We start from the raw sequence: 22525 nt of genomic DNA on the forward strand, positions 1-22525 counted from the left end.
AAGAAGAAGCGAGCTCGCGACCGTAAACGACGCAACCGGGAGCTTCGCGCGCGAGAGCGAGACTCGTTGAACAAATTCAGTGCAGCTCGTCCCTTTATGGGATATCCAGGGCAGACATGGAAGCCGTGATAGTGGACTTCGCCTCTCATCAGTCTGGCTACTTCTTATTTGGTTGGCCAAGCGCGAAGCTCTGAAAGGAGCCGGTGTTAGGTATGGTCCTACGTGATGAGGAACAATAGGTTTGAATTGAGATAGCGGCTAACAGATGCCCAGTATCAGGCTCTCGTTAAAGGTTAAATGACAATGTCACCTTGCGAGACGGATACCCGACATCTGGATCAGGGATCAAATTCTTTCAATCATTACAGGCGCGGAAGCTGTTTGATAAATTTCCCCCCAATCACCGAACGGTCGACGGACAGGCTAGGATTTAACACCTACTTAATGCCGAATTTTCACTTACATTCGGAGGGAAATCGAAATTGAGGATTAAGGATGAGTTGTTACATTCATTTTGCAGACGTTTTGACTTGACCCGACTATCACCGTTATCTACGCTGCTTGACAGGTCGAACAAGAACAATAACGTCCGTACTCATGACGAGCTCGGGATAAGCCAAGTTGCGACAATCTATTTCATTCATGTCCGCTAATCAATCTATCAACAAAAGTCTCTCCGCTCTCCAACTAACGGCTGGTACTTGGTAATGTAACGCATGCGGCATGCTCCGGCATGCTCTGGCATGCTTCTCAACCTAGGATCTTCGAACAAATTAGCAAAAGCCCAACTAAAAATTGTCCTCGATAATCAAAATTCAAGATTGCGAGCCAAATCAGACATCCAAGGAAGTACTTGACGCTCAGAGCACGTCTATGATGGGTTCATAAGCGACGGCTGGTAGCGTGGAAACTGCGAATGTGGAAATGTGTTTCATCATGCTGGCTCTTGTCTTGATTTTGGCGAGGAGCGAAGACAGAAGTGTGTGTGATCTTACCTATTAGTTTAGGCTGGGCGTAAGAAATATGTTAAGTCCGTTAACAAATAGAAAATCGTAAGCCTGTATTTGGAATCGAATATGATCCCAGCCTAGGCAATTGTTGTCGCAAAAAGAATAGGTTGAAGAAGAAGAAAAATGACAAAAGAAAGGTGGGTTTATATAGGCCTCAGGCTGCCGTGGAAACCAAGCCGACCCATAGCGTACGAAAGTTCTAGAGATGGACAGAAGCAACGGCAGTTTCTATCTAGCTCCAGCCCCACACACAATAAAGCACTTCGAAGTTTTAGATGTCATGAAGTCTCCCTGATAGTCATATACCTCAGAAATAAATACTTCGAGGTGGCTCGCCGCGCGAGCTCATTTCATTGCCAAAGAGAGGGCAAAGAGAAAAAAAAAAAAGAGCACCCATTGCGGTAGACATATTAGACTCGCAGCTGGTAATCAGCGTCAATCCAAATATTGCTAGCCCATTCTATCTATTTTAGACCTAGAACCAACCCATACCATAAATTATCATGATCATCATGTCATAGCCTTTTGCCTCTGCCTCGTGTTCCAATTGAGCGTCTTCGAAAGACTCCTCATCCAATCATCCCCCTTCCCCCCATGCGGCAACACATTCGCGAACGGGTACCTTGATGCTGAAACAGTTACATAATCACCGGGCAGTAATTCGACCCTCTGCCTCCCATCGAAGCTCGCCCACGAGCTTGTGCGAGCATCATATGGTACACCCACTCGCAGCACAACCGTGTCGGGCAGAATAATCGGTCTGAAAGACAGCGTATGTGCGCAGATTGCCGTGATTAGGATTACCGGGTTGTCGGGGTGTGTGAGGGAGCCGCCAGCGGCCATGTTGTAGGCTGTTGAGCCGGTTGGGGTTGAGATGCAGACGCCGTCGGCTTGCAGAGTTGTGAAGTGCTCGTCGCCGCCAAAGAGTTCGATCGAGGACATGGCTGGCATACATTAGCACAGATTTCTATTTATTTTGAAAGAGTATTGTAGACATACTTGGATTCGGCCCTCTATCAACGACGATATCATTTAGGATATGCACGACGCCGTCAGGCCGATGTGATAACGTCCCCTCCGTCTCATCGCCTATCAATTCATCGACTAAGTCACGGTGTTTCTTCATGGCCGGCGTTTCCTTGTCGTGCGGATTACTTCGCATAATTGTGCACTCGAAGCGCAGGCGTAGACTAACGAGCACACCGTCCTGGATCGCAGAGGAGAGAATATTCTGATAATCATTAAAATCGAACTTCGTTAGAAAGCCTAGTGAGCCTAGCGAGAAGGATAGAACAGGCGGCACGATATGCTGGAACAACCAGCTCGTATAGAGGACCGTCCCGTCGCCTCCGAGAGCGATGACAAGATCAAATAGATGCGCTTGCTCTGAGGCTAGCTTTGCATCCCAGAACTTGAGCCGCTCTCCCACGGACGGGTCCTCCTTCACTAGGCTCTCGTAGTCGAAATCTGGGTCAATGCGCAGCCTGTTCTCAATGTAGACGACGTACTGCGTCCCACGGTCTTTGGAGAGTAGCCAGCGCGCGACCTGGCGCGTAGCATCAACGACCGATTCATCACCCGCCTTGGTAACTAGGAATATAGACTTGACGTTGAGCTTGAGCCGGATGCTATCGAGTTTCTTCGACAGGTTGCGCACATTCCACGCCATATCAGAAAGCTGCTTTTTCGTCAGATGTCGCGACTGGACCTCGTCCGGCGACGGCGACTTGGCGCGTCCATGCGCATTTGGCTTCTGGTTCTCGTTGTCCTCATCCTCGTCCTCCTCTTCGATGGCGACATCGTGAGCCCCGGCTGCTGATTTACCGACGATATCCGCCTCGAGCTTCGACCTGTCCTTGGAGATTCGGAAATTCGCAATTTTGGCCGGCATTGGCCCCTCGCCAGCGATTAGGGAGTGGACGAAGCATGCTGTTGCCTCGTCCGTGTGGTCGATTCGAGGCTCGTCGGCCATAACAAGGGAGGCTTTACGGCGGTGGCTGCACGTTCGGCGGGGGAATAGAACCTATTAACCAGGCAGGAGTTAGTTAATTCCTCGAGATAAGGCTGGTAATCATACCTCGAATTGCTTGGGAGGATCGTTCTCCTGTTTGTGATCGTGGCCCTTGACGAGCGTCAGCGTGGGTAGTTGAGGCTATCACGAGAGGGGCAACGGTACAGTATCCATTGAAGGCCGTCGGTCCATGATGCCGTCGTAGACTCAGGGGCCTGTTTGGTGTTTATTTGCCGTAAAAAATTGTCTTGACCGCGTTGCTCTGACGTTTGTGTTTCTTCCAAGGACTCGGTGCTGACTTGAGTGCGAGGAAGCTGGACCGAGCGATGACGTCGGCTCGCGGCTGGGAGCTTGAGATAGAAGGCATCTTGCACTCAGCACAAAGAGCGAGTCCTAGACTTGAGAGCACATACTGCTCGCCCGTATATTATGCTCGCCCGTATATTAGAACAAAACCATTTCTCTGGAAGGTGAAGGTTGACCTCGACTCCCAACACTGGCAGCGCCGACGTTGGAAACCTTCGGGAGAAACCGCCGCTTCCTTATCGCCATATCTACGGGATACCATCGTACCCTGAGGTGTCGTAGCACGGCGACTAGACTAGAGTTACTCTAGAGTACAGAGTACGGAGTACAGTGCGGCAGGCTGTCGGCTCTTGTTGTCAACTACTCTGTATGCCACGATGTTCTTTTGTCAAATAGACTCAATACGATACTGCCCATCTCATGGGACATAAGAGCCACAATCCAGCCGCTGACATATATATATCAGGAGCCTCGTGTCTCATATATAATTAGCAACCCATATAGCAAAGAAGACAGTCGGGGGGATGGTCTGGACTCTGGTGGAGAACCATCTGGATCAGTTGACGAGTCCTTTTAGGCTCCTGCGTTATCAAAGCGTCCGTCGACTCGTCGAGTGCCACTTGCTTTGATCAGGCGCTGGAATGGGGATGAGGATGAGGGTGAGAGTGAGGTTGAGACTTGGAATAGGTTGGGACGCCTCCATAGTTGTCTCGCCTTAGTAGGTCAGTGTCGGGGAGCAAACTCACCTGGACGGGCCAGAGGAGAACGGACTTGTCACTCGCAGCGACCCGATCAGCGACTTGCAGTAGCACGATTCACGAATCACCCCTCATCACCTCCAAAGAGTCTGAGATACCCTGTAGCCTTGGGAGTCCCCTGAATCAGCCAGCCAGCTAGACTCCTTGAGTGGTCGCTGCAAAGACCCGGCGGCTGTCCAACCGTAATCGCACCTCTGACTTTGAAAAGGATGACGATGACGATGCTGATGCGGAGCCGACGGTCCATCAAGACAAAGCATCGAGAAGTGAACCGGATTTGAGTTCAATAATAATCGATCAAGCGAATTTGTTGGAGTCGATCAGCACGGGCAGTTGCCGGCTAGAAGCGCAGCTGCAAGCATGCAACGTGCGGCGGCGGCCGTGCCAGCCACCACGAGTCGTGGCCGAGTCTTACGCATTTTGACTCCTTGCCTTTGTTGCTCCACACTAGACTCCTTGGCCCCTCATCGAGTCGTCTAGGAGTCTTCCTTGTCCTGACGTCGGACTTGTTTCTCTCTCTGGACTCTGAGACTGGGAAGTTGGGGAGTCGGGGAGTTGGGGATCCATTATCCATGCAACATCACATTCGCGACACCTGGATCTGGAGATGAGACGGACAAGTCCGAGCAAGCGCGGAGCCTGGTCACCAACATGATCTGTACTCCGTTGCTTGCACCCCGGGTTTTGGTATGGGTATGTCCCCAGTGACGCCCTTACGCTCCATATGCCGTGAATCGTTGTACTTTCTCTGTTCAGAGAAACCATGTGGCTTTCCGAAACTTTGAATGCGCTAGGGTCATTCTAAGTTCTAAGTATCCCAATCAGGAAGCCTGGGAGCCTGGAAGCCTGGAGGCGATGGAGGCGACCAACTTCCAAGTTCGCGTGGGACCGGGCAGTGGGATAGCCCATTACTCCGTTCAGTCTAGAGTCGCGTCGGGAATCAGAATCCAGACGGATCGATGGCCCAAGCACAAGGAATCTTGATTCCTGAATCCTGGATTCTGAGCCACTGTTTGACCATTCTTTGGTGACGGGTCCACCGTTTCCCAAGGGACAATCAGAATCTTATGTCTTTATTATTGCATATTGTGCGGGTGCTGAAATGATTTGATCGTCTGCCGATGCAAGCGAACAGAAATATCGACCGAGGTGCAGCTGATTCGTGATATGGACCGAGCCATGCAGGTGTAGGCTGAGTACACCTGTCCTGCCCGGACCGCCATCCCTGTCCGATGTCCCATGCATCATGCGAGCCTCAGAATCGGGGCATCGCGATATGAAGAAAGTTCTACTCAGATTACCCTTGAATAGCCGATGCGAATTGCTTTTGTCTGGGACTCGCTCTTGTCTTGAAGTGTCACAATGTCCCTGCCTGGAAGTCTTGAATGCTGATTTGACTCGAGGAATTAGGGAACGGGGGTGGTCCCACTTGATCTGCCGTGCCGTGGCCAATGCAGCAGGACCGCGCTGGATTATCGTTGTAGATTATGATCATTTGCCTGTTTGCTCGTCCAAGGTTGACGGTGAACCTTGTTTAAAGAGAGCCCGGATCCTGGGTCCATACGGAATACATCTCGTCAATGCGATGGAGCCGCTACCCGAAGTTATACAGAGTAACGTGCCGTGGAATCAGTCTTTGGAGTACGTACTATGTACAAGGGAATGAGGACCCCATGGGTATAATGCAGGAGAGAATATGTACGAAGAATACTGCAGCGGAAGTCTGCAATGTTGCAATCGATGACTTGATTCGTTAGATTACAGTGGAAGAAAGTGCCGTGCTGCACCCCATACGAAGGGCGATGGAGCCGAATTTGGGGTCATGCGGTTCTCCTTCTGGTAGATGGAGATGCGCCTGCATCTTGGCCCCTGCTAGCTGCTTCAAATTTTTGCCACTTGATACTATCGCTCTTTCTCCGCGTGCGAGTGGCTCAATTTAAGGCCACCGTATATCGGAGCTCCACGACGAAGGAGTCTCCCCCGTTTACTTGAGGTCCTGGACACGCCTCTAAAAGGCAGCAATATGCCCCGTAGCGTAAACGCTAATTGGCACGATGTCGAAAATACGGTGAACAAGTGTTCGGGCAATATGGGCAATATTATACGAGACAAATATAATACGAGCGACTACGACTATGGTCTTGGAGCTTATTGTTGAAGAGTAAGGCAGAGTAAGGCCTGGTCTCATTAGGCAAATCATCTATCGGAAGCTGGATGGTGTACCTGTGGCATTCTGCGCCACAATGTCCGAGCTCCAGATCAAACACAGTAGCAGAGTGTGTGATCAGTCGGGGATCCTGACAATAACGCAATGCAGTGCAATGCTACCTGATCACGGCTGTCCTGTGTCTCCAGCTGCGACAGAGCGACAAGAGCGACAATAGCCTGATAGACGAGAGGACCGGGCGGCGGCTTGGAATGGGTCAGATCGATCCAAGGAATCGCTCATTTCTTCTGTTGTCCTTTTGCAGTATCGTGATGAGCTGTTGTTTGTGGATCTTTGGACGGAGCGAGCGCATGCAGGTGGCCCATGAGTCAATGGTCGTTATGGCATACATTATTGTGCCTAGGTATGCAGATGTCCTGCAACAGGACCAAACTAGCGCTCCGAAACCGACAGTAGTACTGTACTTCTGCGTCCAATAAAATGACTGCATCTTATTCTGTGACTTCATCGGCGGCTACTCCGTTGTAGGCTGAAAGCGCGGACGAACTCAAGAATGCGCATGCCGTGTCGTGTCACATTCGCCCTGCCCAAATCCAGGGAGGCAGCGACCATCGAGAGCGAGTCGCCGGTAATCTAGGTCGCTAGGGCTCAGGGGTCAACAAGGCCACGAGAGGAGGAGCAATCAGCGACTGAGTGACCAGTGATCATCTACCACATGTGATTATTGCTTGTCATAAGCGCTTTAGCCTTCCACGCCCCGACGGAGGCGGCAAAACCCAACAGATCAATCTCTCGTTGAAATTCCGATGATCCATCGAAGGAACCCAAAATAGGGACTGACATGCCGCTAAAGTAAGCCAAATCGTTTAGTGTCATGTTCCCTTTCTTCCCTTTACCAGGATGATTTTTACGGGCTGGATTTTTCCTTTTTTAACCTGACGCTTGGGCCTGAACTGTACACTTGAATGTAAGTTTGATAAGCATCATATCCGAGGACCGTCGACGAAGTCTGGATGGTGGACAGAAAGGAGGATGCAAACGGCATAATGGGGCGATGGAAAGGATCCGAGCATCTCCATTCCCCCTTTCTCTGTGTAGGGTGTGTGGAACATCCGACGACTGCAGCTGAGTGAGCGTTGCCGCTATGTTTGGGCCGATGCGACCACGATTCTCCTTAGCAAGGCTAATTTTTGTCTCTCAACAAAACAAGGATAATCAACGCCGGGCTGTGTCTAAGATGTTAGGCATCCTTAGTTTCGTCTGAAGGTCGCGCCTCTTGGAGCGCTTCTGGACCCCGAAGCCGCGCTGGAACTAGTCGGCTGGAACTTGGCGGGCTGGTTGTGGCTGCGGTGACTGACGTCTGTGGAAACTGACCATTTCCGAGGTTCCAGCCGCACAGGTCACTTTGCAGAAGCAGCGAATGAAATAATAGGACCTCGTTGGCCAACTTTGGTGGCCGCATGCATGTTAAGGCTGTGCTTGAGGTAAGGATGGAGCTCATCCTCATTTGTGGGCTGTGATCCCTCCTTGTGGCCTCTCCCTTTGCCCACTTAGGATGATAGCTACGGTGACGGCTTGCAATACTTTGCCGTGGGCGGAGGTTGCATTGGATGATCAGCGTTGTAAATTCCACTCAGCATCCATCGCAGGACTCAAAAGGAATCGGAGTAGAAAAGCGGCCCCAGCCGCGGCGTGTCGACTCATGACCAAGGCGAGTGCAGCGCAAGGGCACTAATACTCTTGACGGTTGTTTACGAGCGCAGCCGGGACCGGGTTATGACCGTTTGTGAAGGGTGCCAGACATGTTGCAGAAGTGGCAGCGATGGAAGCGACCCACCTCTAGTTGGTCCTTCCACCCAATTTGCAGGATTTTGACTCGCCCCTGACCTTCTGGAATTTTGTTCTCTCTGTTCTTGGTGGAACTGAGCCCCGCAATTGGCTTTCCCGGCGGTTCTCCTGTAATAATTTCCGCCACCTGATTTGTGGGAGGCAGCCAAGCGATGATCTCAAGAGTCATGACCCAAGGTCAATTGTCCGATAGGCGGTTGCTTAGTGTCGATTCCATCGTGCTATTGTTGCACGGGGTCTTGAGCTTTGCCTTTTCCTGGCCGCTCCGGCGGGTCTAGGAAGCTACGCTTAGGCTAAGGCGAGGTTGAAGAGACGCAAGTCTTCGTTAGGGGTCTCAGACTGAGTAGTGCCTCCTTTCGACAATGTCTGATCGCAGTTCTGTTCTTACTGTATCAGGCGTTTGATATTCCTTTTGGCTGCGCGATCCGATGCTAAGGAGTACCCAGGCACAGGACGCCTAATAAGGAGTAGTCCGTCACAGTTACCCAATTCGCAGTTCACGACGGGCTCCATCGTTGGCCTATCTGTAGCTTCTCCCGTGCATGCACACGTTTTATTGCACATCAGTCATCTGCAGAAAAGGAAATTCTGGTGATGCCACAGAGTACGGCGCAGTCTCGGCAAGACGGTGTACAAAGCATATCTGCCGCCTCTCCGCGACACCGCTGGGCTCGTCACAGGAACTCCGCAGTGGCACATTTAATATAGATACTCTACCAATCCGATGACAGTGTGGCCATAGAGCAACAAAAGGTTTCCGTGGGAGGCGCTTGCGCGTTCCACTTGGCATGAGCTGGTCTTAGTTGGGAACAACGATGTCCACAGTGCAAGGCCAACTCGGTAGAGCGGCGGTTGTCCTCGTAGCCGAATCTTCCGTCGATTGATCCTTCACGGCTTCACCGGTGCAAAAGCTTCGAGCGGAAAGGGTGTATTGTTATTCGCCCCAATGTGCGGCTGGTGTCATGGAGTCAGGCGAGTGAAAATTGGTGGTGCGAAGGGCGCTAACGGTGGTTCCCAAGTCTCCGATCGTGTCGTTGGCTGGATTCGGTATCAGATGTGGGTAGCCCCGTTTATCGAAGAATGATCATTTGGATCGCTGTCTCGACCATTTCCGGTTAGACTAGTGACCATCCCGCATGGTTTAGATTAAGTTGCGAACAGACTCTGGAGGGAATCGCCCGTTAGGACGCTGACCGTACGGTGTACGGTGTACGGTCGGGAGGAGGAAGTGGGGAGCAGTGTGAGCTCACCTGTACTCTGTTGTCCCTTTGGTGAGCCACGCAGTCAATAGCACATCGCCGAAAATGCGTCTGATCATTCTCCAGGCCTCAGCCAAGAGTCAAGAGTAATCGGTAGTCCTTGCGTAACGGCGATTGACGGGATGGAAACGGTGAACTTGTGGAGACTCAGGAAGACTCAGGAATCCTTGGGTGTTGACCAGGGACAAGGGATAGGGGAGGTCTGCGATGGATGGAGTACGTAATGCTGAATGGATGGCACGGAGGGAACCTTGACCAGAACCTGCAAAGTGGAAGGATCTAGGCTGGTCAGATGGTGAGAGGAACACCGAGCGTGGTGGCAGTGGGAATTCAAAGCTGTGGGTGGGTGGATAGGAAACCTGACAAACTTTGCCTCTTTAGGCATCTGTTTGATTTTAACCTTAGATGGATTCTGATGGATTCTGACATGGATCCCTGGCTCCGGCTTCATCTGGACTGCCGGGCTTTGTTGGACTACAACGTTGTCTGAATCATCACACTTCCAGTCCTTCCTTCGCTCCTTCCTTCCCAAGTTGTGCCAGCGCCTTGCTTAGTCCACCTGGGCACTGGCAGCCAGGGCCCCGCCCAGCATGTGCAGGCCGCCCGCGCTAGTATGACGACGGGGATCGTGGAGTCTGGCAGGCTTTACTGTGCAGATCAGACCTTCGATGTTCCAGTTCCACCCGCAGTGTCCCGAATTGATCTTTTTTTTTTCTTTTTCCCATTTATTTCTGCCGATGATCTGACCCAAGAGTCATACTTAACCAACCAGGGACTGAGCTCGTACAACTGAATGGCCCCCCCTGTGTCAGTCTCAACCCCAGGCCGAGCTAGAGCTCCTGTGCATATGCCGCAGTGGGCATCCATGGCTCCGCTCCGTGTTTGATATACATACATACATATCCCCCCTCCTTCCGTTCCTGCCGTTCCTACCGTTCTTACCGTTCTTACCGTTGCCACGCCTCCAGGACTCTACTACTATGTTATAACCGATACTCCGCGAACAACACTTCACAACATTCCACTCCACTCCAGCTCAACACTACCACATCTTTACTACGTCTCCTATGACCTACTATTCTCAACCTGAAGCCTTTGCGGGCTCGCAATGGCCACTGAATAGCCAGTCAACGGCCCTTCAACAATTCCTCTATGCTTTCCCTAAGCCTAGACTGAGCGGCCGAATCAGCAAGCCTCGCAGCGCTGGAAATAGTCCTTCTGCGAGCAGGAGGAGGACCACCACAGTGCACAGCTCGCCCATGTACCGGCAACCAACCCAGGAGCAGCAGATCGATTTGAACGCGGCTCTCCTAGCGGCGATCAACAGAAAACGGGCTCGTCCCATGAGCTGGCACCCCGTGCTGAACCAGCTGGAATATGGGACACCAGCGCAGTTCTATCCAACGACCAGTTTGGACTCGTACAATCTCCCGGTCACGCAAGTGACCCAACCGTCTCAAACCATGACGGGCGCCTTTGATGAGACCATGTTGCAACCATTTCCCGCTGCCGACGTCTCAAACATGCAACAGGACCTTGCTTTCTCTCAACTGCCGCAGGAGCCTTACTTGCAAGTGAACCAACCTCAAGTTGACGGGACATTTTGGGACGGGTCCGAAATGGGCGTACCCTCGTTTGCGCAACCTTTGAATGACTGGCCCTTGGACATGACATCTATCAACCAGGATCTCCCGTCAATGGGGGCTCCAGCCTCCAACTATGGAAGTGTGTCATCGCCCGGGCCGGCCACGCCCGACTTCCTGCCGATCCAGCAGTTCGGCGATGATGCAGAATCGGTGCCCGCGTTCGAGAAGCCGGAGCCGGGGGATGAACTTGTTGGAATGGGCCTCTACAGCGAACCCGATGCATCTACCGACGGATTGGTGTACGGGATGAATGGCAAGGGGCTGAAGTTGGAAGAGACTTTCACACCGTCTGCTGAAAAGGATGATGAAGAAGAGGAGGAAGACCAGCAAGAGCCAGATTCTGAATCTGATAATCAACAGCAGTCGCCGCAAGCAAACAAGCAAGCTGAAAGCATGGTCAACAAGTCGTTTTTCTTCGAATCCGACGATGGTTTTGAACAACCTACCATGGCCCGACCTTCCTTCAATTTTCCCACCACATCATGCATGAATTATGGATACGGATGGATTTGATTTCTTTTTGGTCGCATAGCACGGAGTTTTTTTCGGGATAGCGTTTGCATAGCATAGCATATGGGTTAAGGGGCACTGAGCGAGGCGTCATCATGATATGTACTCATAGAAGTCTCAAGAACATGAAATGAACGTCAATAATAACCAATCCAGCCAACTGGGTAGGATTAACGCAGCCATGAGGCGAATTACATAAACTAAGAAACCTCCGCGAGTTAATACCTGAATACGCTAGCGAGGGACTCTCGGGACGGAAGAACAATCATCCGCACATATAAAAAATCCAGCGGGCGCCTTTATAGATCAGGACTTGAACCATATACCCAAGGAAACGTATAATAATTAAGATGGCAAAAGTCATTTTCACCCCATGGAAAAGGCACTCGGACCTCCTCGCCGTGCGAAAACAGTTCTACCCTCCCCCGGAATATGATGGGCCGGATCTGCGCTCGCAGGCATGCGCAACAGTATGTTCACCAACATCTTTCCCCTATACTTGGTTATATTGGGGCCGAGAGAAGGAAATCAATTTTCGAGGAAATGAACGTAAGCTTATTACTTCCAGGTCTCCGCGTGGAAACTTCGCGGCAACCTCCCACACCCTGTTGAAGCAACAGCCCTCCTAACAGACGCAATTCTGCACGACGATGCGTCCAAGAACTCGCTCTTTGCGATTCGGGCGACGTACGCTGCGGCGTTTTGTCGGTAGATACCTCCTCCCCTGTCAGTCAGTGGTAAAGTGCTAAGCGGTTCGCAGATTCGTGACCGGCTTAGTGGACAGCAAACTGGGGGCGCGGCGAAGCATGTTCTCGCGCGCTCTGGAGCTTGGCCTGCCCGCGTCATTTGTGGAATTGCGACATGAGGCGACGCATCGCGAGTTGCCGAGTTTGACGGTCCTGCGCGGAGCAACGGGGAGGTCGTTGGAGTGGTTGTGGGGATTTTATTGGGGGAGTCTTTCTTCTGGGCCTTTGTCGGGTGCTGGAGTTGGGGCGGGTTCTGCAGTTGACGGGCTGCTTAGGGGGTTGTTGCAGCAGGCGGGAGCTTTGCTGGGGAGCGGCAATGCCATCAATGATGGGGAGAGTGGAGATGGAGGCGCGGATGGGCCACCAAAAAAGAAGAGGAGAGTTCAGCGCGAGCTGGCAGGCGTTGCGGCGAGAGCTGTGGGGATCTTGAAAGAGCACCGGGAGGGAGAAGCCGGTGAACAAGGGACTGCCTCCAAGCCAGGCTGGGTTCTCGCGCGGACTATGCTGAGAGATGGGTTCCTTGTACCATCGGAGCGACGGTAATAGTAGCCCTGTCCAGTTTTTCCCCCTTCGATTCTATCATCAGACGCTGACATCAATGCATAGACCCAACGACACCCAGTCCCTAACCACATCAATAAGCAAATGGGACCCGTTCCTGCAAATGGTCGCAGAAGGAGATTCCTCGTTTCTCGTCACATTGGCAGAGGCAATGGTTGATGAGCTCGCATTCCCAGCGTCAAGTTCAAAATCAGATCCCAAATCAGATCCAACCCTTGAAGGCATCTACACATGGCTGGACCATATCCTGCACTCGCCGCAGTGGGAGTTGCACCGTCGGTTAATCTCGCTTTCTTATATACGGGCTGTCTGTGAAAGCAGTTTGAGCGGCAACTACTGGATGGCTACGCTGAAGGAAAGGATTGTGCAGGTTGAAAACGGAAAGAAGAAAGGGAAGGGGAAAGGGAAGGGGGAAAGCAGCGCGGACGGTTTGCCTGTGGTTGCTCCCGCGGGCCACGCATCTACTGCAGGTGACTCTGCTGGTTTGCTGAACATAAATCAGGAAGATATAGAGACATTAAGAAGGTTTGGGTGGGAACCGGCTGAGACGTCGGGGTGGGATAGCCGGGCGTTGGGGGTGGTTGGTTAGATAGCTACAGGAGTGCTTGTTTTTGATCAGTCCATTGTACATTATCCTTTATACTCAATGTCCTGGTTTATTTCATTTATTTTATTCATTTTTTTTCTAGTCGGTACAGTCATGGGTGATGGATGCTGGTCTCCAGCAAAGTGCTGTGATTTTCTATTAATTAGCAGTACGGACCGCTCCGTTATTATCCTGAAGGATAAACACCCCAGAAATGATAGATCATCTCTCGCATTTGGAAGTGAATTGAAGATTGTCAAATTAGTAGAAGGCGAGGGAGTTACTAGTTAAGTCTGAATTGGAAAGGGTATATAGAGACGAACAATAGCATAGAAATGATGGCAGACGTACAGCACAGCCTAACCAATCTGAAAAATAAACTAAGTAACATTTAAATGCCATTGAAAGCATCACAAACCGCACCACAATAATACAGAAGTATCTTACAGGATCAAAAAAAATTACCACGGCAGTACCAACGCGCCTCCCAAGGCCATAGCTACCATCCAGACCCCAACCACCGAGCCAACACTCTCCCACACAGAATTCCCGTTCCTCCCGATCAGGCTGTTGGCAGCATTGGTCGCCGTTTCGCTAGCCTCAGCCTCAGCCTCAGCCTTGGCCGCCGCCGTCTCCTTTGCCGCATTCTCAAGATCGCTCTCATGATACAAGAGCGTGACAACCGGCATTATATACATCGCCGTCATCGACTCCTTGTCCTCGCCGTCCAGAGTTGTCGTGTACGTGCGGACAGTTGTCTCAGTTGCCGTGGGGACATCGTAGGTACCGACGCGGGTAATGACATCCGTCTCGCTTCCCTCATCGTCGCTGTATGTGTATGTCCTTGTGTATGTGGTTGTCGTCTCGCTATACTCGAAGTTGAACCCTGTTACCACTTGGCAGCCGGTTGTCGGGGTGTAGCTGGACACGATCGAGTAGCAGGCGCCGTTGGAGTCGGCGGTCATGAAGCTGCATAACATTAGCCCAGATGCTCATTCAGTTCGGTTGGTAGGGACGTACTCAGGACAACACAGCGCCATCGTCTGTTTAGGCTCAAGCATGCTCTTCATGACGGATGCCGGGTCCACGTAGTCGTCGTAGTATTCGTCGTAGTAGTCATCATAGTAGTCATCGCCGTACGGCGTCGGAGTGGCAGTCCGAGTTCTGCTCGACCTTGTGGCCGTCGGGGCCAGAATTCCCGATGAGGTCAGGACGCTGCTTGCGTCGCGTCCGGCCATGCCGACCGTCTTCCATCCCTTGGGACAGTATAGACCGGGCGAGTAGTAGATGCCATAGTCAACCCAGGGGACGTAGTCTTCGTCCGAGACGGCGGTGGTGGACGTTGGCTCTGGTGTCGTGGTGGGGATGCAGTCGAAATAGTCGACGGTAGACGTGCATTGGACACCGTACGCGGCGTAGACATTGACGCCGGTGAGAAACTCATCCACGTAGCCAATCGAGACCTGGTTCGAGGCAGTGCAGGCTGGAGCTGGCGTGAAGGTGGTCGTGATAGGGCCCAGGTTGGTGAAACTGTACCAACCTGCAGAGACGGAGGTGTTCATGCCAGTCATCTTGAGGACCAAGGTGCTTCCCTGAAAATACTCCAAAGAATTTCGCTGAAATCTCGCTCAATGCTCCAGAGCCCCCGGGTACACTGGGCCAGGCACTCGCACTTATAGCCATTTATAGCCATTTTTAATGGCACCAGACCTCTGCGCCGTTCTGGCAGTACTAGTCCGTACGACGGTCGAGACAATCTCGCTTAGAGCCCTTGGCAGGGACCAGATCCCTAGGAGGCAAGTCCGTCGGCCCACTTAACACCTGTTCAAGAGCCTCAAAGGGTCTAGCTGGCCGTAGTAGGCTGCAGTAGCCTAGGATTGTCGTCTGTTGGGCTGAATTGGTCACATTTCCTTGGCTTGGCGTCTTGTTTTGAGTCAAGCGTTGTTCCTGTGCCTGTGCCTGGTTTTCTAAGGTCTTCGGGATATCCCCGGGTTCTCGCAAGCTCTGACATGCAATTGGCATTTGAGCCCCTGAATCATCCGTTATATCCGACTGCCGGACCCTGGCTCAAGTTTTACTAATGAGTCAACACCAGTATCAAGATTATCGTACGATTTGCAGTGTTTGGACGATTGACCGGGTGGTCCCGAGATCGATGTTGATCCTTATGAGCCTCCTCGTTTTCTCGGTTTAATGGCCGTCCAAGAAAGAAATCGAATATGGAGAATGTAGTAGGCAAGGCAGATGGGTATTTTTCTGAGACAGCCATCCTGGGCCGTGCTGGCGCCACTTTCCTGGTAAGTGTGTTGTGTGGAGGATTTTTTTCCGTAGTGGGTGTTGCCACAGCGGGTTCGCCTAGTCTGCCTGAGATATCGTTCGACTTTAGCGATGAAAGGAGATTCTGGTCGCTTCTATTGATCATACTCACTTGACAAGAAATCTTTCATGATGCTTAATAGCATATATTAATCATTTATTCATAAAATCATACTGTAGGGGTTCCAGCCGTTCTTAAGAGGACGTACCCCGTGGGGAGCTGATTCGATATTTTTATACGGTGTAGTCTGTGGAGAACGTGATAACCGAGCTCTCCCCCTCTTACTTTCTTCACTCTTCATATTACTCCCTAACAGACTCTCTGAGGAACTTACCTGCTCTCCTGCCCTCAGTCCTAGCAAAGCAGCGGTAGGTGCAGGCACGACTCTTTGCATTCTCTACAATGAAACACCGACTAACACTACACTACGCTCGAGACAAACAGCGATGAGTTGCAAGTGAATCGGTACCGGGCTTGCATTCGATCTCTCAACTGGCCCATTCACACCGCTGAGCCATCGACGCGTGTAAATGACGCTGATGTTGATGCTGCTCATATCCTCTCGCCGACCAAGGTAGCCCGAAGCCAAAGCTCACCGTGAAGGCAGGAGACTTCAATTTGAAACAGCAACAAGCTCTCAGTTGTAGCAGGGGCAATAGGAGAGGCAAGGCGTATCTACGCCAGCATCTGTTACTCTGTCATACTCGCGAACGAGCACGAGGTCGCGGGGTTTCTCAAGGATGCAGGCTATGAGTGGTACGGTTTGTTTTGCCAACACTAAGCTCTTCTCCTCACTGTGTTATCTGCTAATTTGGCCTTTCTAAGACCAGACTCGACATCTCCATCGACCGGTTCAGCCCTGGGATCCCTCATACCAAGCAGTCGGATTCTTGTCTGGTTCCACGTTTGATCGATAAGGCAGGAACCGACGCGGCGCAGCTTCCCAAAGCTACGTCGTCAGGGATTTGCCGAAACCGGTCACCCATACTTGAACGAGAAATTGGCCGAGTTGTTTGAGGGGTTCGACGTAAGCAAACCTACGAGCCACGTTACTAAAGATAATCTGGCGCCAATGCTCCGTACTACTCCTATGTACTTTGCTAGTGCGTCCGTTGGCAAAAGCCCGCCATTGACGCTCCGGATAGCACTGACGACCGTGCGGTTGTTGGTTCTGACCAAGGCTAGCACTGATTGGAATGGTTCCTGGGTGGTCATAGTAATGCACATGTTGAAGGCCCAGGTACGGTGTTCGTTGCTGAGCTCATGGGGAACCAAAACAGGCCGCTCAGTACAGTTGGGCGGCCGCATGAGTCCAGAGTAAGCGATAACCCATCATCAACTGGGATTTGTTCGTCGATCGTTGCAGAACCGGCTTCACGGACACAAACCAGACTCATTTTATCACGGACTCTGGCCTGCAATGTTTGGCCTATGATAGTCCGTGTTGTTTCCTATACGGTCTGCATAGCCAGTGAAGGTTGGCTAGTACTGTTGCATCCGGGTTAGTCTCATTTGACAGGAGACCGGCAGGCTTTACCCGTGATTCCTATCACAAGCATAGGACGCCCAGCGAGCCCTAGAGGACCAAGAACTGGGATTCAAGAAAGGTCACGTCACGTCATGTCAGGTCATTATTCGTCTATCATGATCGTTAGTATAGTAAATCAAGTCTACATCTACTCGCTGGCAAATATACAAGGAACAACTCTTGGCTAATGTGCAAGGCCGACCCAAAAGGAGTTGAAGAATTCATGTTCGAATTCAAAATATGTCCAAATCACTCCTGGCCAATCTCCTTTCCCTCCCTCAAGTCTTCCAGAATTCCCTTCAATTGCTTCAACGGCGCAGGCTTGGTGAGAAACAAATCAACCCCGCTAACTGTCGCCTCATGCTGCGTTGACGCGGAAAGCACAGCCGTGAGCGCAATAATTGTAGCACGCTTGCGATCCTGGTTCTGCTCGCAGTTACTCCGGCAGCGGCGCTCGAACTTGCGCATCTCGCGCGTGGCCGTGAGTCCGTCCATCACGGGCATGGAAACGTCCATGATCACAACGTCGAAGTGTGTGTCCTTGAACCTCTCAAGGGCTTCGAGGCCGTTCGTTGCGGTTTCGTAAGTGAACCCTGCGGTTTTGACGCACATTTCAATTACCTTTAGGTTTACTTGGTTGTCTTCCACGAGAAGAATTCGGTGTCTGGCGGGGTTGTCGTTGACGCATGATGCTCCGTTTACTGCTCCCGCTGTTGCGCCGGCTATTTCTCCGTCTGTAGCAGGCCCCTTTTTGATGTCCGTCTCTCCATCGATCATCGTCTCAGTAACCGGCATCTTGTTTGGACTATCGCCATCCACGACAGGCGAAGATTGCTCGCGCTTCTCCGGCATGGACATGGGATCCGAATCTTCAGTGCGATCGAGTGCAGTGGCAAAGGCTGTCAGGCAGTGCTCGAACGCCGTCGCCAGTGTTTTTGGACTCACCCTGGGCTTGTCAGTTGCGTTCCTTTTTTCTTTTTCTCTTATGTCGAATAACCAAACTTACGGCTGCGTCAGGAAGATTACCTCGTCCATATTCTCCCCAATCGTTCTCCAGCTGCTCGCCCGCTCACTGAGCACAATAAGCGGGTACGTTGGCTGGATTTCACCGGACCCTTGTTCTTTCGGCATGCTTGACCCCTTGCGGTAGTAAGTTTTATACTCGTGCTCCGTGACGATTGCAAAGTCCGTCTCTCCGCGGTCACATTCGTCCAGCGTGAGGACCCGCAGGCCGAACCAGCCCGTCGTCATGCGGCCGAGGCTGATGAGCATGTTGTTGAAGACCTTGGGCTCCATACCTATATCGCCTAGCTTTGAGCTCTGCGTGAATAGGGAAATTGTCTTGCCTTCTAATTTCTCTTTCAGTGAGCCATAAAGGGGTGCTGCAGGCTCTGGATCTTCTGGTGGGTTGATTGGGAGGACGACATCGACGTCTGTTCCCTTCCCAAGCTCGCTGGCAAAGTCGATTGTCCCGTTTAGGGATTTGACAATCTGGTGGACGAGATGTAGTCCAACGCCCAGGCCAGGCGAAGTCGTGTCTTCCTGATGGAAAGCAGTGTAGAGGTGGTTGGCGATGAAGTCCTTGGACATGCCCCGGCCTGAGTCGCTAAAGGTCATTCTTATTGCTGGATCGGCGTTCTGTCCGTCGCGCTTTAATGTGTCGTTCCTCATATAGAGTCGGATGTAACCGGTCTGAGTGTACTTGAGGGCGTTCCCGAAAAGATTCATGACAACACGCCTCCAGGCGCCGGCGTACACGCTGTAACGCCAGCTGTCATTCCATTCAATGTCCACGATCGTTATAAGCCGGGAGTTGGCGTTGCCATATGGTCCTCTTCGTCCACCACTGCCGCCGTCAGCTCCGCGGCGCTGGTACTCGACACCTGCGAGGATGCCTTCCACTACCTCCTGCACCAGAACGCCTAGATCCTCATCTTGCAGCGACCCAGGCACGGCGGGCCGTGCTTCAGAGAGAGCTCTTAGCCCGGGTTTTTCCAATGGCGTGGGTTGGCTAAGGGTATTGATTTTGGCATAATCGAGGAGATGGTTCAATGTATCTAGCAGGGTCCGGCCGCAGCTGTATACAGTCTCAATTAATGAATGTTGAGCGTAGCCGCTCACCATCTCCTGCAGGAGCTCTACGGTCCCTAAGAGCCCATGCAATGGTGACCGCAGTTCATGCGAGATGGACGAGATAAAATCTCCTTTTGCGCGATCCGCTGCCTCCAGATCTAATCGGGATACCTCAGCCATGACGGTGTTGCTAAAGGCAGCCAGGTACGTCAGGTCCTTTGGCTCCGATAGCACCCGGCCGGGGTCGTTGGCCCACACCACATTGACGGTGAAGTACCTGCCGCGCTGAAAGTCCCAGATAGGATAGATGGCTACGCACCGAGCGGCAGGTAGGACTTTCATGAGCTGCTGGATGTCTGAAGTCTCCTGCTTGACGTCGATTACGTCCGAGTCGCTGGTCAGCGCACCCCTGCCGCCTTTCCCAGAGTATTGCATCTCATCGGCCAAGCCCTCGTAGCTAAGGGATATAGACCCATCCTCTTCAAAGTGAAAGATTTTTCCCCGGGGGTATTGGTCAATGAGATGACTGATGAACGATCCGGAAAGAGAGACATAGTGGCTGTCGCTGAGGTTGATGCCCGACTCGGATGTGGATGAGGTGTAGTGGCCCAGGACGAGGCTATGTGCATCCTCCTCGTCCTCTGATGCGGGTGAATCCGATCGGGAATCATCTTTTGTTGCAGAGGGAATGTCCTCCTCGTTGCCGCCATGTCGTTCCTGATGCTCAATATTGTACGCGTCCCGACTCTTGTCGTGACTAGATCCAACGGCTTTACGACGGGCGTACACGCTGGCGTCGATAAACATGACGCCTTCGACATCCAGCGCCTGATAGAGCATAGAGGCGGCGCGGTTGACCACCGATCGAACATTTGATGGAGCGAGAGTGTCCTGCAGGTGACTGGTGGTTGGCGACAGTTTCGGCCGCTTCTTGTGCGCCTCTACGTCTTGGGTCCCGATCCCCGAGTCTCTCCGCTCATTGTCGTCGTTAATAAATTTCTGGACAGGCGACTCGTGCTTGCATTTTTCGTCTCGTGATGGTCTACTCGCCTTTTTCCCTTGTTCATTATCCTTCTCACCGCTGCTGAATTCAGAAACCTGCATTTGCTCCAGTTTCCTGTTGATTCGGCCCATCTGGTCCCGGTGTTTTGAGTTCGCTCCGCTGTCGAACCACTCGTTTAAGTCGGATTTGCCTTTGACAAACAGACCAAGAGCGCGGACCATCTTCTCTTCTCGGTACTCTTCCCGCATTGCTCGTTGTGAGAGTAGATGATCCATCACTGTAGCCGCGAGTTCCGAGAGGAAACGCTCTTGCTCACCAGAAATACCATCACGCGGCTTGTTGTCCAGAACCGCCACAGCACCGATGACATAGTCGTCCGGCGAATGGATGGGCACGGAAACGTAGAACCTATTGTGCGGATGACCCGTTATGTACGAGTGGTCGCAGAACCGTTCATCCTTGGTGAGATCATTGACGACAAACAGTTCACTTTCCTCCTCAATAAACGACTTCATCGCGTGGTAGCACATGGCGATCCGCTGCCGCGGAAAATGGCCCACACCCAGCCAGAAGCCATCAGCCTGATCGCGGCCACTCTCGCCGCGCAGAGAAGATCTCGGTGTGGCCTCTGCAATGACATACTGCTGCTTTCTGTCAAACAAGGAGATCATTGCACGCTGGGCGTTCATGCGAACCGCAGCCAACTGGGCTAAAACGGTGAGGACATTGTCACGCGAGGCATTGGGGTAGTTGCCGATAGACTCCTGGGCATACTTCTCGGAGTCTGAGAAGCCCCAGTAGGGTAGATATCTATGCAGTTATATGTTAGGCCTTGTCGGAATTTTTGCAGGGAGTGGGAGGCTACAGATGTGTTTCCCGCTCACGCGCGCCTGCGTGGTTGTACGCGTACTTCCGCGGTCCATCGCGGCTTTTTTCCGAAGTTGTGGAGTTTGTTGGAGAGTCCATATATGTATGTACAGAGCCATCCCATCTGTTAAGGCGTGGAACCAGTGCCGGCTCCTGGTCGCATGTTGGCTATATAGAGGCGGCGGACTTGACATCATCTTCCCTCTGACGTGGGCCACCAGGTTCCTGCTGAATGGGTCGAGCCGGTTATCCAGATGCATGGGAATGTTCCAGACTTAACTCCTGCCAGAGAGCTTGGATCAGTTGAACACTGAATGTGGTCGACCACCCACAGAGAGATACCTGAATGTGTGACGTCAATAAACCAGTCACGTGATTTGTGACGTAGCACTTCGAGCTTCCACTATGCCTGGTCACGTGCAATCTATACAGGCAACGACGGTCTTGGGTTGCATACTGAGTTGTGCCCAGCACTTGCAGGGGAAGCTGGTTAAAGTTCAGAGATGGGATATATGGTTCTTAAACCTAGTGACATGCTCGTCGGGTGTTTGGCAAATTGATTGTAGGAACTGAGGTGGGTTCGAATCACTCCTTGATATATGTATTTCCAGCAAGGACTAATCCTAAGGAACCTCAGATCCTGCCGCCAACGTCTGCATCACATCGATCTAGAACTCTGCGAATCATATCTCCGATTATACTCAGACCAGCTCGGTATTAGACTCTGCATCTCATTAGCCCTGAGTCGCAGAACTTTGCAACTGTGGCTTTGACGTGTATTGGCATTCGTGCAGAGTATCAGCATTGAAACATGTATGTTTCGAAAGACTGCTGTATGAGAGGTATATAGAACTACCCAATGTGAAAGCATGAATTAGGACCCTCGTGCCCGGGTACTACCGAGTGGCGTCGCCGTTCCAATTCGGATTGTATTGCTTGAGAGAGGGGCAACATCTGATCTGGTATTGCATGATATGATGGTTCTGGAATGCCATATATGATGGCATCCCGTTAAGTAATGCGAGACGCACTCTCATGCTGGCTGGAGGAGGTGAAGGGTCAATGGCAGGACTCCTGCATTTTGACCGGAGAAGCTAAAGCATGCGTCTGCTTGGCCGATGGCCAGGGGTCGCATTCACAGTACTACTATAAGTCGCTCCTCAAGGTCTCATGAGTAAACCTTTCGAAATCTCATACTCGCTACTGGCGATTACCGGTATGTCCTCGACGGAGCCGACGGGCGCTATCTTAATCTTTTGGATTACCTGAATAACAGAACAAATAACGCTGGATTGGAGCCTATTTCAATTCATCATAATATGCAATATC

General features: G+C 51.8%; 6 protein-coding genes across 6 annotated transcripts; 2 read left to right on the forward strand and 4 right to left on the reverse strand.

Annotated features, from left to right (window-relative positions):
- Window positions 1-1231: 1231 nt before the first annotated feature.
- On the reverse strand, window positions 1232-3686 carry BDW70DRAFT_99984 (putative NAD+ kinase). The gene is made up of 4 exons (XM_073745378.1): window positions 3187-3686; window positions 3088-3132; window positions 2010-3033; window positions 1232-1954 (listed from the first exon to the last, which is right to left on the reverse strand). Exons 1-4 carry the CDS (start codon window positions 3211-3213, stop codon window positions 1521-1523), a joined length of 1530 nt encoding a protein of 509 aa, XP_073592918.1. The 5' UTR covers window positions 3214-3686; the 3' UTR covers window positions 1232-1520.
- Window positions 3687-6396: 2710 nt separating this feature from the next.
- Window positions 6397-6860, reverse strand: BDW70DRAFT_99979 (uncharacterized protein). Its single transcript, XM_073745377.1, has one exon. The coding sequence runs from the start codon at window positions 6758-6760 to the stop codon at window positions 6509-6511; it is 252 nt and encodes an 83-aa protein (XP_073592919.1). The 5' UTR covers window positions 6761-6860; the 3' UTR covers window positions 6397-6508.
- A 3166-nt stretch (window positions 6861-10026) lies between these two features.
- Window positions 10027-11651, forward strand: BDW70DRAFT_142293 (uncharacterized protein). The gene has a single exon (XM_073737908.1). It carries the CDS (start codon window positions 10427-10429, stop codon window positions 11516-11518), a length of 1092 nt encoding a protein of 363 aa, XP_073592920.1. The 5' UTR covers window positions 10027-10426; the 3' UTR covers window positions 11519-11651.
- A 214-nt stretch (window positions 11652-11865) lies between these two features.
- On the forward strand, window positions 11866-13411 carry BDW70DRAFT_152753 (rRNA-processing protein LAS1; the record flags this gene model as incomplete). Its single annotated transcript, XM_073739493.1, has 4 exons — window positions 11866-11985; window positions 12177-12223; window positions 12276-12800; window positions 12868-13411. The coding sequence occupies 4 exons, from the start codon at window positions 11866-11868 to the stop codon at window positions 13409-13411; spliced, it is 1236 nt and encodes a 411-aa protein (XP_073592921.1).
- Window positions 13412-13784: 373 nt separating this feature from the next.
- BDW70DRAFT_100107 (uncharacterized protein) lies at window positions 13785-15059 on the reverse strand. The gene is made up of 2 exons (XM_073734265.1): window positions 14429-15059; window positions 13785-14377 (listed from the first exon to the last, which is right to left on the reverse strand). The coding sequence occupies exons 1-2, from the start codon at window positions 14977-14979 to the stop codon at window positions 13870-13872; spliced, it is 1059 nt and encodes a 352-aa protein (XP_073592922.1). The 5' UTR covers window positions 14980-15059; the 3' UTR covers window positions 13785-13869.
- A 2208-nt stretch (window positions 15060-17267) lies between these two features.
- Window positions 17268-21448, reverse strand: BDW70DRAFT_100142 (hybrid sensor histidine kinase/response regulator). Its single transcript, XM_073734266.1, has 3 exons — window positions 21195-21448; window positions 18260-21139; window positions 17268-18199 (listed from the first exon to the last, which is right to left on the reverse strand). Exons 1-3 carry the CDS (start codon window positions 21293-21295, stop codon window positions 17503-17505), a joined length of 3678 nt encoding a protein of 1225 aa, XP_073592923.1. The 5' UTR covers window positions 21296-21448; the 3' UTR covers window positions 17268-17502.
- Window positions 21449-22525: the final 1077 nt, after the last annotated feature.

The sequence above is a fragment of the Aspergillus foveolatus genome (genome assembly GCF_047715535.1).
Source record: "Aspergillus foveolatus strain CBS 279.81 unplaced genomic scaffold BDW70scaffold_58, whole genome shotgun sequence".
NCBI lineage: Eukaryota > Fungi > Ascomycota > Eurotiomycetes > Eurotiales > Aspergillaceae > Aspergillus > Aspergillus foveolatus.

What these genes read in the sequence shown, in the direction of transcription:
- BDW70DRAFT_99984 (XM_073745378.1), bottom strand. Translation starts at nt 3,213, where the DNA reads ATGGACCGACGGCCTTCAATGGATACT. An exon ending in GACGGCCTTCAATGGATACT is followed by an intron (nt 3,133 to 3,186) that starts GTACCGTTGCCC and finishes ACGCTCGTCAAG; the next exon opens with GGCCACGATCACAAACAGGA. An exon ending in TGATAGAGGGCCGAATCCAA is followed by an intron (nt 1,955 to 2,009) that starts GTATGTCTACAA and finishes AATGTATGCCAG; the next exon opens with CCATGTCCTCGATCGAACTC.
- BDW70DRAFT_99979 (XM_073745377.1), bottom strand. Translation starts at nt 6,760, where the DNA reads ATGAAGTCACAGAATAAGATGCAGTCATTTTATTGGACGCAGAAGTAC.
- BDW70DRAFT_142293 (XM_073737908.1), top strand. Translation starts at nt 10,427, where the DNA reads ATGACCTACTATTCTCAACCTGAAGCCTTTGCGGGCTCGCAATGGCCA.
- BDW70DRAFT_100107 (XM_073734265.1), bottom strand. Translation starts at nt 14,979, where the DNA reads ATGACTGGCATGAACACCTCCGTCTCTGCAGGTTGGTACAGTTTCACC. An exon ending in ATGGCGCTGTGTTGTCCTGA is followed by an intron (nt 14,378 to 14,428) that starts GTACGTCCCTAC and finishes AATGTTATGCAG; the next exon opens with CTTCATGACCGCCGACTCCA.
- BDW70DRAFT_100142 (XM_073734266.1), bottom strand. Translation starts at nt 21,295, where the DNA reads ATGGACTCTCCAACAAACTCCACAACTTCGGAAAAAAGCCGCGATGGA. An exon ending in CGTGAGCGGGAAACACATCT is followed by an intron (nt 21,140 to 21,194) that starts GTAGCCTCCCAC and finishes ATAACTGCATAG; the next exon opens with ATATCTACCCTACTGGGGCT. An exon ending in GTAATCTTCCTGACGCAGCC is followed by an intron (nt 18,200 to 18,259) that starts GTAAGTTTGGTT and finishes TGACAAGCCCAG; the next exon opens with GGTGAGTCCAAAAACACTGG.